The following is a 13733-nucleotide window of genomic DNA, read 5'->3' on the forward strand; positions in this document are numbered from 1 at the left end:
ATGACCAACTTCTTCCAGGAATAGGGAAGTCAGAGAGGTGTCTGAGGGACTGTGCCTGCCAGTCTCCCATGGGGGCTGCCTGCCTCCCTGACTCCCCTCCCCACCATTTTCTTCTCTACCAAACAGATCCTTGATCTTCAAACACACACACACACACACTGGCTACAGCAGAGCTATGTCTGGCTCTCTTTGCCACCCTCACCCCTGTAGATGCATTTCCCTGTTGCTTGACTCTGCTTTAGGTGATCCAGTTCTATAGGCCACGCCATCCCCTATTTCCCCAACCCCCAACCAGGGAAGGGGACAACGAAATGACACCAGAGACTCAGACCCAGTGGCCTCCTCTGGGGAGGCAGCTGTAGATGATGACTTCCAGGGAAGGATGACACGATTCCTGCCACCCACCCCAGAGAGCTTCCCTGGGAGGGAGGGAAAGAAGTGCCACACTGGGACAGGAAGTCAGTGAGTCGTCCACAACTTTATTATCCACCAGTTTGATTTGTACAATCTTTGCGCTTAAATCCACGACAAAAAGGCCACAGTGTGATGCACCCAATTGACAGAGACCTGTCTTCTCCCCAGCCAGGCCCAGCCCACCCCACAAGCCCTTGTCCCCAGGCCACATGGAGCCTTCCAGGTGCCCTCCATGAGTCCCCATCACTCTGTAGCTGTCCACCCTGGGGCCACACCTACAGGAATCACATCAGCCCCCAGGGCCACAAGAGACCTAGCTGACTGATTCAGGCTGAGCGCCATTCCCCATCCTCCTCAGGCTGATTTATTGGCCCAGAGCCTCCAGAACTGTGTCCCCAAAGGGCAGGTCATGGGCTACAACCCCAATCCAGGAGTGCCTGGTCTCCAAGGACTCCTTCCACTAAGCAGACGCTAAGCAGAGCACCAAAGGGGGCTTGGGAGTGACTACATGTGTATGCCTGTCTAGGCAACCTAGAGTCTGTCTGTGCCTGACACCCTCTGACAGTTCCGGAGTGCAAACGTGTAGGTGTGAGGGTGTGTGTGTGTGTATAGCCACAGCTGCTAGCAGAGGTTCTAATTAGAGAAACAAGAACATTCAGTGTAAAGTTTAATTTTAGAGATTAATTTTCTGGTTTTTGTTTTCCCTGGCAATCAATAAAGCTACCAAGAAAATAGACCAAAGAATTGGTTTCTCTCTAAGTCTGTGCGTGTGTGGGAGATGAGGCTGTCTGAGACAACCTAGGCAGAAATGGTCAATACAGGCAAAAATAATAATAGAGGTCCCCCTTCCCCTCTTCTGAGACCAGGCTCTGTCTCAGGAACAGGCCTGAGGGAGGAGGAGCCATGTTCCTCCTCCCCTGGAGCCCTGAGGTGGCCAGGCTGTCCCCACACAGAGCATGACATCCGGGTGCCAGCTGGCTAAGAAATGGAGCCTGAGGCCACAGCTCACCACCTGTACCTCACAGATGTCCATTCAGAGGAAAGAAGGGTGCTCCAAATGCCAGGCCCCCAAGGAGCACAGACTCGGGGTCCAGGCAGGTTCAGTGCTGATAGGCAGGTGGGCACTGCTGCCAGGGAAACCTGGTGGGCAGCTGTTTCCCCTGCCCAAGCCTCTCTCTCTCTAGCCTCTTCTCCCTCCTCACTCAGCCATCTCTATCTGAAAGTAAAGCTAAACCCTTTAGAAGCCATGGGCCATGGTATCCCCACAATTTGGGCCCCTCTCCCTAGGAAGAAGGGAAGGGGAGCCAGAAGTGATGTTGCATAGGTGGAGGCCACACAGTTGGTGGTGCAGGCCTGGCTGGGCTGGAGGAAGATGAGAGGGGCTGAAGGAGGGGAAGGAAGAGTTCTGATGGCTCAGGCGAAGTAAGAAGCATCAGGGGTGAGAGATGTGGGTGGCCCGAGGGTTATCCTCTCTAGCCTGAAATGTGAGCTCAATCCCTGGGCACTAAATCTGCTGGGGAGACTTTAGCCAGGGGAGTTGGGAAGGCAGGAGGGCTGTTCACAGACATGCACACTGAAGCACATTGGGGTGGAGGTGGTGGGGTGAGCACAGGGAGAGAAGGCGGTGTCAGAGCTTTAGGGGAACAGGATGTGGGGCCAGCGCCCTGGGGTGGTGGCAGGATGCCCCTTTGAAGACCCTGGGACACACAGCAGGGCTTCAGCTCATAGGATAGGAGAGGATGGAAGGGTTGGGCAAGATTTAGAGAATGCTTGCCTCTGACCCTGCCATTGGAATTGAGTTATTTCTCCAGTTGGGACTTGTGACAACGTCCTCAGCCCCCCAGAGATGTGTTTGAGGGAGAAGCACGCTCCACTCCTCTGCACAGGTTTAGGGAGGCAAAAGCCGCCCCCACAGACACTCCACCTTTGGAAGTCCTTTCCTCCACCCTCCACTGCCCTCTCCTCTCTTACTCCCACCCGCTTCCAGAGGTCCCCGTTGTCACCCAGGTCTACGTCATGCTCTCTCCCCTTAGTCACTCGCCCTGGCCAGCTTTAACAAGTGCCGCCCGCCCAGGTGTATCTCACACTCTCTAAAGGGAGTACACACCCAGAACCCAGATGAGGAGGCCCCTGCTGGGAGGCTGCGGAGTTTAGAGAAAGGACTGAGGTACACAGTCCTCCACATTTCACTCTCCTCCCCACTGCACCCTGGCAACAGCTCTGCAGGACCAGGGAGTGGGAGATGAGTGCCGTCTGTGCGGTGAGCACAGACCCTCTGGACCTGGAGTGGGGGCCCAGTTAGATAAACAACAGCGGAAGGAGCGGCAGAAGGGAAATCCCAATCTTGGGGTCAGCGCCAAGAAGAGGAGAGCAACATTTCCACGGTGTTGGATGGAGGCTTGGGGCTGACACCTGGCCCCAGCCTCAGACCCGCTAAATGCATTAGCTAGTTGGAATCCAGCCTGCTGGTCACCAAACCACCGCTCCCTCCATAGAGAGAGGCCCCAGGGGAGTGAGGCTACGGAGGAAGGAAAACCCCAAGTTCCCTTCTCCACAGCCTCTAAATCTCCCAGCTGCACGCCAGGACCTCTCCCTTCAGACAAGGCCCAACGCGGGGCCCACAGCACGGTTGTCATCTAACAGTCCGAAGATCTGTTGAAGGGCTGGACAGGAGGGAGGTGTCCCTTTAGGAACTCAGGGGTGGGGCTGGAAGAATGACTCTGCCAGGGGGATCTCGGGGAGCAGCCGACCCCCTCCCACCCATCGGTCTCTTTATGTACAGGGACAACAGGGGTCTCGGTCCCATCCGGGTCTGTCTTGCGGTCCTCACCTCCCTTTCCCTGCCCCCCGCGCGGCCTCAGTCACCGTGGTGACTCGCCCCGCGTCGTACAGGGAGCATAGTCCGGCGAGGGGCAGGCGGGAGGGCGGCGCGGGCCACGCCGGGGACGGAGGTCACAGTGAGGTCTCTACGCAGGAGCCGTGGCGGTGCAGCGGCCGGTGGTTGTGGCCCAGACACCCCTCCTGCCGGTGGACGATGAGGACCGGAAAGTAGAGGGCGTCGTGGTAGGGTGGCGGCGGCCCGGCCTCCTCCTCGTCGTCGTCCTCGTCGTCCCCCATGCTGGCCTGGCTGGACAGCCGCGTCTGCTCCGTGGGGCAGCTGGCCTCGTTGACGCTCCCGCTGCGGCTGCGCCACAGGCAGCTGCGCCGGGAGCCGTAGAGTCGGCCGAGGGAGAAGCGGCTGCCCCCGCAGCCCGCGCCCCCACCGGGGCCCGGGCCGGCCCGCGGGCTGGCGCAGATGCTCAGAGCGCTGCGCGAGAAGATGGACGAGCTGCTGACGGCGCGCTGGCAGTGCTCGCAGCTGCGCCGGTAGGGAGCCACGCCCGCCGCGCCCGGGCCGCCTACCCCGCCGTAGCGGCACGAGGGCGCGTAGCCGCCGCTCGCCCCGCCGCAGCGCGTCCCGAGCCCCGCCAGGTCCATAAGCACCGCCTCAGAGTAGCTGGGCACCAGCTGCTGGTTGGAGCGGATGTGCCACTCGAGCTCCGTGCTGTCCACTGTGTTGACCCGCGGCAGGCGGTGGGTGAGCGGGGGCAGCAGCTCGTCGCTGGGGCTGAGGCCGCCGCCCGCGCTACTGGCCGACCCCGGGCCCTCCAGGCCAAAGAGCTTCTCCACGTGGTAGTGTGCGTAAGCCGTGCGGTACTCTGCCAGCACACGCAGCGGCCACGACAGCGTGAGCAGCGCCGCGGCCCAGAAGGCCGAGGAGCAGGCGTACCAGGGCGGCCGGGCCGGGTCCGGGAAAGCCACCATGAACTCACGGAAGTCCACGTTCTTGAGGTGCATGCCCTCGCGTGCCTCCATGTAGTCGTCCAGGCCCTCGTTCTCTGCGAAGAAGCGCGCGCGCTGGCACAGGTACGCGTTCTCGGCCTCCACGCTGGCGAAACTGAAGCACTTGGTGAAGCGCAGCCGCGTGGCCGGCGCGCCCTCCAGCCCCACCAGCGTCTTGGACACGTCGCGGACGCCGCAGCGCGCGTAGTCGAACTCGGCCTCCGCCACGTGCGTGTTGACACGTTCGTGGTAGACCTGCGGCGCAGGGGGCAGGCGGCGGGGTCGCGAGGAGCCCGTCAGCGGTGCCCGCTTCTGCCCACTCACCCTCGCCCGCCCCATCGCTGCTCTGGTTGCCCGGTCGGACCCTAAGTCTGTCTTGGTTTAGGTGCCAGCTGGAGCTGGTTAGGATCTTTCCGTCTGAGTTGCAGAGCAACGGACGCCCTCTGCGTAATCAGACGTGAGGACCAGACTAGAACCAGCCCTACCTGTGCATGTTTAAATTCTAACTAAACCCTGCATCCTCTAGGGGTCAGGCCCTGGCCACGAACTGCCCCTCTGGCTTGCCTGATCCATTTGCCACTGCCTCTGTTTTCCAGAGTGCTCCAGCATCACCACAAACAGCCTTCTCTTCTTCTTTCTTCCCTTTTACAATTGTGTTTCCAAATGGGTTCCCCAGAAGCACTCCCTAAAGAACCCCTCTGTCTCTAGCCTTCCTGTTCAGGCTATAGCTACCACTCAGCCTCCTTCCTGCTTCTCACCGGCCCCAGGCTTCTGTCTGTTGATCCTTATGCTAAGACAGATGGCCTACATCTGGGCACGTCTCCTCCAGGACTCCAATATGTGTCATCCTGACGAGTCCACAAAGTGCTGATTGACCTGCCCACCCCCAGTGAGACTTCCTACACCCACCTCTTCTTAGACCCTTGAACTTGAGATCCAGGAAGCTGGGATTGAGCCTAGCACTACCACTTAAGAGCAGCAGACTTTAGACAAGTCACTGAGTTTAGGTGTCCATACCTGTGAAAGAGAACTCGGTAGCAGTCACCTCACTGAACAGGTAGAGCATGCTATGATATTGGGCATGTGAAGCCATCTCCAACCATTAAGCACTAATTTTTTTTTCTTTTTCTTTCTTTTTTTTTTTTTTTTGAGATGGGGTCTTGCACTGTGGTGATCACAGCTCACTACAGCCTCAACTGCCCAGGTTCAAATGATTTTCCCACCTCAGTTTCCTGAGTAGCTGGGACTACAGGTGCATACCACCACACCAGCTACTTCTTTTTATTATTTCTAGAGATGGGGTGTTACTATGTTGCCACGAGGCAGGCTGGTCTCAAACTCCTGGCTCAAGAGATCCTCCTGCCTCACCAAAGTGCTGAGGTTACAGGCCTGAGCCAACACACTCTGCCATTAATCACAAAATAGACCCATTAAGCACTAAATAGTATACAGATCCTGGAGCCAGACTGCTTGAGTTCAAGTCTCATCTCCACCACATACTGCCTATTTGACCTTAGACACGTTACTTAAACTCTCCAGGCCTCAGTTTCCTCATCTGCAAAATGGGAATACCTACCTACCTCATAGGGTTGTTATGAGGGTTAAATAAATGATTTGATGTGCGTAAAATACTTAGAGCAGAGCCTGGCTCCTGGTCGTTGTTTGCTGTTATGACTATGGTTGTTGCTATTGCCCTGCTGTTGCAATGCTCATGGGAGCTCACTGCCTTGTGCTCCTCCCACCTTCCCCCCAGGGAGGTGGGGAGGGAGTAAGGCAGGGCCAAGTGCCACCTCCCATGTTGAATGTCTTGCACTCCCCACAAGCTCCTCACCTGGGTGGTGGTATAGGCATCTCCGTTGCGGTATCTGGTGACCTGGCGGGTGCGGCGGACATAGTGGTAGCTGATGGCCTTCCACCAGATGCAGGGTGTGGCTTGCTGCATGCGGCCCACACGCTCCCGCACACTGCTCACATCAACACGGTGCTGCAGCTCATGGCGGGCTTGGCAGTGCCAACACTCCACCAGGTAGACGGCGTACAACATGAGCAGGAAGGCCAGGGGGATGTAGACATAGCCGTTGGAGCAGGGGCTGTCATGGTACATGAGGCTGTTGCCCTGGTAGGCGCTGCTGAAGGTGAGGCGCGTCACTGTGGTGACGTGGCACCAGGCCACTGCCCCCAGGCAGCCGTACATGAGCAGCGAGAGCAGGAGGCACTTCCAGTGGGACTCACGGCAGAGGGACTTGGTGAAAGAGGGCTGGATGGGACGCTGCTGCTCAGGTGGGCAGGGAGGGGGCCGAGATGAGTGGGAAGTGAGAGCAGGCAGGACCCAGCACAGAGATGGATGCAGGGATGGAGGGGCAGAGCCCAGCACCAGAAATAACAAGCAAAGAGAACAAGGATGTGGAGAGAAAAGGTGAGACCAAGATGGGAGTCAGGGGCCAGAGGTAGAAATGGAAGTGACACAGAGCGAGCCATGAGGATAGGAAAGGGGACCAGAATGCCAGTACAGGCAAGTGCAGAGAGAGACACCCCAGGAGGCAGAGAAGGATCAGAGCCAGAGATGGAGGCCCAGGCAGCAAACACAGATGGATAGGATGGTACCCAGAGAGCGTCCAGAGACAGACATAAAGACGGCAATGAAACAGGAGAAGGTGTGGACAGGGAAGACAGGGGAGGACAGACAGACAGGCATCAGCGAAGGCAGGTCCCCAGCCCAGACCCCTTCCAGGTCCTCTAGAAAAGGGGGAGGGACCCACTGACATCACCTCCCCACTTAACAAGTGGGGCCCTCACTTCCAGATTTGTTTCAGTCCTAGGTTCTAGAGGAGCTGCTCCCCTCCGACCCATCCACCTCCCTAACCCCCACAATTAGCCTAACACCTCCTTTGGAGAAGGGCCTCCAGAGAACCCCAGGCCCTGTCTCATTCCCCATGTTCTGGACCCTGGTTCCCCTGTGAGTCTCCCTCCTGTGCCCTGACATCCTTCCCTTTGTCCTAGGATGGGAAGGAGGGGGCTGGGGTCCCTGAGCGGCAGGCAGTCCAGGAGGAGGTATCCAGAAGGGCAGAGGCATGTGGCTGAGGAGAGGACAGGCATAGGGGATGTAGGACCAGGGTAGCGAGGACGACGTTTGAAGCCCAGCAATTTGTCAAGAGAAATGATTTTTGGTACTCTCCTGGAGCCTGTCTGTTAAAGCACTTGGCACATTCTGTCCCAGGGTTGGCCCAGGATTTGTTTACATGTTGGGCTCCCCACTAGATTGGGTACTCCTGAGGACCCACGCTTCATTCTTTTTGCATCCTAGGTGCCTACCATGGTGCTGGCCCCCAGCAGCCACATCCTAATTGAGTGTTGAGTTTGATTTATTGTAGTGGCCTCTGTTTTCCCACCCCTCCTCTCTGCTTTCTAGCTTTAGGAACCCATCCCCCCACCACACACACACACACACACACACACACACACACACACACACACACACATACAGCCTCCTGCTGGGATCCTGACTTATCCCCTCAATTCCTCAGGTCTGACCTAGAGGCCAGCCAGGGAAGAGAGGAAAAGAGTGGAAAAGAAGGTACAGTAATAGTCATAGAGTCCTGGATCTAGAAGTATGGATAGTTAGGCGAGCTAGGAGATAGCACACAGTACATGTGGATAAGGAGGTTAGGGTACATGTGCCTTTCCAGGAGCCTTGTCCTTAGGAGGTATGAACATATGGGCCCCTTCGTGTGCCTACCTGGTTGTGCGCTTGTCCCCATGTGGGTACCTCTGAAAGGGGCTTCACCTGCAGGCCTATCCCCGCTTGTGTGCCTCTGCCCTAGTGCAGGGTGCATGCGTGTGCACAAGTGTGCATGGGAGGCTGGAGTGGGGGTGCTCCTGGTACTTTCCTCCGTCTCTTTGTCTTCAGGTTCAGAGGACTGAGGACTAGTGACCCCAACTAGGGATATGAGGAAGCAGCAGGAGCCTCGTGAGAGGTGCACACCCCCCGCCCCCCGCACACACACACTCCTAATGACCACAGGGGGAATCCCCCCGCCCCGTACACATCTGACCTCCTTAGGGTCCCAGATCAGATAACACCACCACTTCCCCATGGTACCCTGCTCGTTCTGTAGCCCCTACAAGTCTCCCTTCCTGGCCTTCAAGGTAGCATCCCCCTCTGTGAGACAGGATCCCTGCCACCGTCCCCACCCCGGTAGAGCCTAGCCCCCTCTCTCATAAGCCCAGGGTCCGCGAGGCTCCGCCCCTAGGCCCCTCCCCCTGCCCGGGACCCCTGAGCCCCGCCCCCGGCGCGGCCCCTTCCCCGGCACCGCCGACCGCCGGGTGGGGGCGGCGGCGCGGACTGCGGCTGCAGCTGCCGGCTCGGGGTGCGGGGCGCCGGCCGCGCTGCGGCGGAACCGGCGGGGGCCGCGTGCGATGGGGGATGGGGGGCCCAGGCTGCGGCCGCGCTCGGGGAAGGGGCGCCCTCGACTCTCACCTCCTCTCGGGCGGGGCCCTCGTCCGCCGCCGCCGCTGCCGCAGCCGCCGTGAGCTCCTCCGGGACTCCGGGGCCGCCACCGCCGCCGCCGCCGCCGGCGGCGCTCTCTCCCGCAGCCGAGCCAGGGGGGGACATGGCGTAGAGGGGGCGCGTCGAGCTCAGGACCTCCCGGGGGGCTGCCAGGGGCCGGGGGCATCCTGCGCGGGCCCTGGGGAGAGGACGGGAGGGGGCGGGGCCCTCGCTGCTCCCCACCCCCCGCCGGGGGGAGGGGGCCCGGAAAGGGCACCGGGAGTAAGGGGCTGGGGGTTGGGGGTGGGAGGCAGGCTGGGGGGGCCGGGCCGGGGGGGCCGGGGCCGGGGGCGGGTGTCACCTTGAGGCCCTCGCGGCGCCGCTCCGCCTCCCGCCCGCTCCCGCCGCCGCCTTTTGTCTGAGCCGAGCTGGAGCCAGCGCGCCCCCCCTTCCTCCCAGCGCAGCAGAGCCCCGCCCCCAGCCCCCCAAACTCCGCCTTCCCAAGCCTACCTAATAACCACCCCCCGAAGGGGTAAAGCAACAGGGACTCCCCACACCCCTTCCCCGCTCCCAGCCCTGCTCACTGCACCTCCCTCCCGCACTCCCATCTTGGGAGAATCTATGCCGCAACTCCTCTCCATCTGTTCTCCGTGGACTGTGTCCCCGAGGTTCAACCAACAGCACCCCCAAACACGCACACATCTCTGGTTCCCCCAAGTTCCTGGGGCACAGGAGTGGGGAGAGGAAATTGATCCTTGGAACCCTAGGGAAGATCATTACTCCCAGTTGCATGGTGAAGGGTTAAGGCAGAAGCTAGACTTCGAGAGGAATGGAATAAGGTGAAAGGGAAGAGATTGAAGCTAGAGATGGTAAAGGACTAACAGAGGGCAGAGGGAGGACATTGGAACCGGCCTTCACTGAACCATCTTCCTTCCCTAAAAGAGCAGCTCCAGAGAAGCAGTGAAGTGTGTGCAATGCCCTACGCTGGAGGGCAGGAAACCTGAGTTCTAATTCTCAATTCTGTCTCTGTCATTAAGGAGTTATACGACCTTGGGCAAGTGCCTTCCTCTCTCTGAGCCTGAATTTCTTCATCTGTGCAGTGAGGAATTTGACTGGACAATTTCTAAGGCTCCCACTTGTGGGTGTAGGAAGCAGGCCAGGCTGAGCCACTGCAAGCAGGCTATCCTTTCAGGCCATCCCACATTCTTCCCTGCATTCCCTGGCACAGCAGGAAGGACCCTGACATTTATTCATTCATTCATTCATTCATTCATTCATTCATTCATTCATTCATTCCTGGATGTCTCCATTCAGTAAACAGGTGTTGGGTACCTATTGTGTGACCAGTACAGAAGTGAAACACAGTTTCCTTCCCTCAAGGAGCACAAAGTCTAATGGGGAGAAAAGAACACGAAAACCAACCATTATGAAGAATGTAATAAAAGCCATGCATGATCAATCTTGCGCATACACAGTTACTGTGGAATCCTACTATGTGTCATTAGAGTCTTTGACATACAGTAACTGTTCTCCCCAATTACTCATAGGGAACCAAGGCGGAGGGAGAGTGAATGGCTTACTCAAGGTCACCTGCTAGCACTCACAGAGCTAGTCCTAGAATTCAGATCTTTCCCACTCAAAAGTCTATGGGGAATATTTGTGGGTAGGAAGTTAGTTTGGGGCAAAGCCTCGATGTCTGATTTTGGGGGATAGGGTACAAGCACACTGATCTGCCCAGAATGTTCCTTCCCCTTATTGGGAACAGCCACTGTTCCCACCCCTCTCGTACAGTCCTGGCCCTGTCTTCGTTTTACTGCTCTTCCCTTTCCAGGCAGGTGAAGGTGGCTCTCTGTCCACCTATTGCTTAGAGCTATCCAGCCTGCATGGCCCTCTCCAGGTTGATGGGTCCATTCTCCCTGCCCAGAGGAAGATGGCTGTCCAGAAGAGGCGGGGGTCTTGTTCACTTCTTTGGCAGAGGCAGAATCTCACTTGGTGACTCATTCCAGCATCTCCCGCCCATGCTTTTTGGGAAGCTGGCCTCACAGCTAACTCCAGCCCATCTTGTTCCAGTTTCAGCCCCTTCCACGCAATTCAGTCCTCACTGCCCACAGAGAGCAGAGCCCCTAACCTTGGCCTTTCCAAACCCACAGAGGATCCTCTCGTGCTCCCCATTTAGGCACTATAATCTTCCTCTTGACACTCACCCCCACTGCCTTCCTGTCTCCACTTCAAAGGGCTTTGGAGGAGGGACAGTTTAGCTCTTTTGGCCAGCCCTAGAGCTCCCAAGAGACAAAAGGCTACACCTGCCTTCTCCATTCACACACAGTACCCTTCCCTGGAAGCTACAGGAAAGGGGGGTGAAGGAGGAGGGGGCGGTGGAAGGAGCCAGCTGACCGGCTGGTCACCATGGAAACCAGGCCTGTTTCCTGAAGATGAGCCTAGCTGGGGTGGGTGGAGGGGGGGAGTGGGGGCACAAAGGGAACCAGAAAACAACCGAGAGAAAGACCAGAGGCCCAGCCTCACAGAAGACTGGAGCTGCGGAGACGAGGTCAGGTCCCTAACCATGCTGTGGCCTAAGTCAAAGTCCCCAAGTCACGCTTTCAGATAACACTGCTATGGTCCCTCTCCCCATTTCTGGAGTGTTGGAAAGGATTCCTGTCAAGAGTGCAAGCTCTGGTACTGGGGCCAGTGGGTGACTCAATGCTGACCTCATGTGGCCATAAAAGGGACTGCCACACACCTGTTATGGCTCAGGGCCAAACACCTGGCTGAGTTGAGTGGGTTTTTCCTTAAATTCAGACTCTGTATGACTAAAAAGGAGGTCCTTGCACACTCGTGAGTCCTTACGTCCTTGCAGAGGGCTCAGACACTCCCACCCTATGTGGTTTACATCTTGATAAAGAAAAGAAGCTTTCACTAAAAAATATATAAAAGTTTTGGATTACATCAGAAGCCATCTCTGCACTTTCTATTTTACCTTGAGCAAGCCAACTCGCCTCTCTGGGCCTCAGTTTCCTAGCATTAAAATGTGGATGATAGTGTCAGATTTTGTAGAGGTTTTTTTGGTTTTATTTCTGTTTTTTGACTGAGTCTCACTCTGTTGCCCAGGCTGGAGAGCAGTGGCACGATCTCAGCTCACTGTAACCTCCACCTCCCAGGTTGAAGTGATTCTCCTACCTCAGCCTCCCAAGTAGCTGCGATTAATTACAGGCATGTGCCACCAGGCCCAGCTAATTTTTGTATTTTTGGTAGAGACAAGGTTTCACCATGTTGGCCAGGCCAGTCTCGAACTCCTGACCTCAAATGATCCACCTACCTCAGCCTTCCAAAGTTTATAGGTGTGATTACAGGCATGAGCCACTGCGCTCAGCCAAATTTTGAACCCAGTTGGTCTGGGTCTGGAGTTTATTACTATACTTTTGCTGCAGCCTTTGAGGACTGGAGAGGAACATGTCAGGGGAGGAGACTGAGAACATCTGAAATCATGCTGACCCAAGGGAAGGAGATGCTTCAATTTGCCGGGCCTTTCCCCTCGTGGCTCCTCACTGGGCTTCATGCTCATCACATCCTTCCCACTCTGGTCCTACATGGGGTTGAAGAACAGTGGGCCATCTTCTCCCCTCAGCCCTCCCCCAACTCTTCTGTCTCCAATCACCCCCTAGAGACTAGGTCCTTCTCCTCTCCCTATCTCTCTTCCCTTCCCATTCTCAGTTCAAATGGAACATTCCTTACCTCTCACCCCACTGAGTAGCTGGCCCCACTGTGTGCCCCCACAACACCCTGTTCTCAGTTCTGTCTTATCGCAACCACTCTGAGCTGTAATTGCCAAGGAGCTTTTTTAGGACCATGGGATTTTTTTTGTTGGTCATAGGGGGGTGGTTATGGGTTATTACTGTGATAGTCAGTTTTGCTTCCAATAGAAAGAACAAAGTCAGACATTACAGGAGATCTTCCATACATGTTTAACAAGTGGGTGAATGATGGATGAATAAAATGAGGTTGCAGGGGAAGGGCAGTGGGAAAGCTGGCCTCTCCCCTGCAAAACGTTGCTACCTACACTCATCCACCTTCCTTTCCCCAATGCTGGAGATGGAAAAGCTACATGTTTCCTTGGGGATAACCCTGTAAGGGCATTGCTGGCGCTAGGCTGATAGCACTTGGAGTAGTGGGGAGGAACAAGGGAGTAAATCATGGGGCATGGGCTTAGGGCTCACTTGTAGTGGGGTTCTCCCACGGCCTTCCTAGGCCCAGGGACAGCAAAAGAGGAAAAATGTTTTCGTACTAAGATTGGGGCTGTGTTGGGGACCTGAGCAGAGTGCAACCCAGCATGTCTGGGGCCTCCCCAATCTGACCCCACTTCCTTGACTACTGGGGTTGACCAGAAACTGTAACTACCTAAGGCCAGGGTTTCACCCTTGGAGGAAGAAGAAACCCCATAACCACTTTGCTTTTTAGACAACAGTCTCCATGAGAAGACGCTCTTTCCAAAAAAAGTTTTCATGCCCAATTCCATGTGATGTAAGACGTTGACACAAGAGACCATCTTCGAAGACCCAGAAGAACTGCTCCTTTAAAGATAATGGGAGTCCCCTTTCCCTACCAATACTCCTGGGCACTGATAGGGAAAGATGAGAAAGCAAGAGAAATTGAGATAAATGGGCAGGGGATGGGAAGCAGTGCTTCCCCAACCCATCACCTACATGCCCTCCCCCAAAGATGCCAGCTTGTACAGACAATTAATAGATATTTCTTTTAAAACAAATGAATGGTCCATGCCCAGTGGCTCGCAGCCTGTAATCCCAGCACTTTGGGAGTCCGAGGCAGCCAGATTGCTTGAACCCAGGAGTTCGAGACCAGCCTGGGCAACGTGGCGAGACCCCCGTCTCTACTTGTAGTCCCAGTTACCCGGGAGGCTGAGGCAGGAGAACCGCTTGAACCCAGGAGGCGGAGGTTGCAGTGAGCCGAGATCGCATCACTGCACTCCAGCCTGGACAACAGATCAAGACTTGGT

At 56.7% G+C, this 13733-nt stretch overlaps 1 protein-coding gene across 3 annotated transcripts; it reads right to left on the minus strand.

Annotated features, from left to right (window-relative positions):
• Positions 1 to 458: 458 nt before the first annotated feature.
• On the minus strand, positions 459 to 11300 carry TMEM151B (transmembrane protein 151B). 3 transcript variants are annotated; one of them, XM_023212940.1, is made up of 4 exons: positions 8714 to 8849; positions 7973 to 8173; positions 6068 to 6362; positions 459 to 4491 (listed from the first exon to the last, which is right to left on the minus strand). In XM_023212940.1, the coding sequence occupies exons 3-4, from the start codon at positions 6338 to 6340 to the stop codon at positions 3367 to 3369; spliced, it is 1398 nt and encodes a 465-aa protein (XP_023068708.1). In that variant the 5' UTR covers positions 6341 to 6362; positions 7973 to 8173; positions 8714 to 8849; the 3' UTR covers positions 459 to 3366. The 3 variants fall into 3 exon arrangements, with proteins under 3 accessions (XP_023068708.1, XP_026311263.1, XP_023068707.1); XM_026455478.1 differs by having other exon boundaries at positions 6068 to 6365; XM_023212939.2 differs by lacking the exon at positions 7973 to 8173 and having other exon boundaries at positions 6068 to 6508; positions 8714 to 11300.
• Between the last annotated feature and the right edge of the window lie 2433 nt (positions 11301 to 13733).

The sequence above is a fragment of the Piliocolobus tephrosceles genome, chromosome 5 (assembly GCF_002776525.5).
Source record: "Piliocolobus tephrosceles isolate RC106 chromosome 5, ASM277652v3, whole genome shotgun sequence".
NCBI classification, from domain to species: domain Eukaryota; kingdom Metazoa; phylum Chordata; class Mammalia; order Primates; family Cercopithecidae; genus Piliocolobus; species Piliocolobus tephrosceles.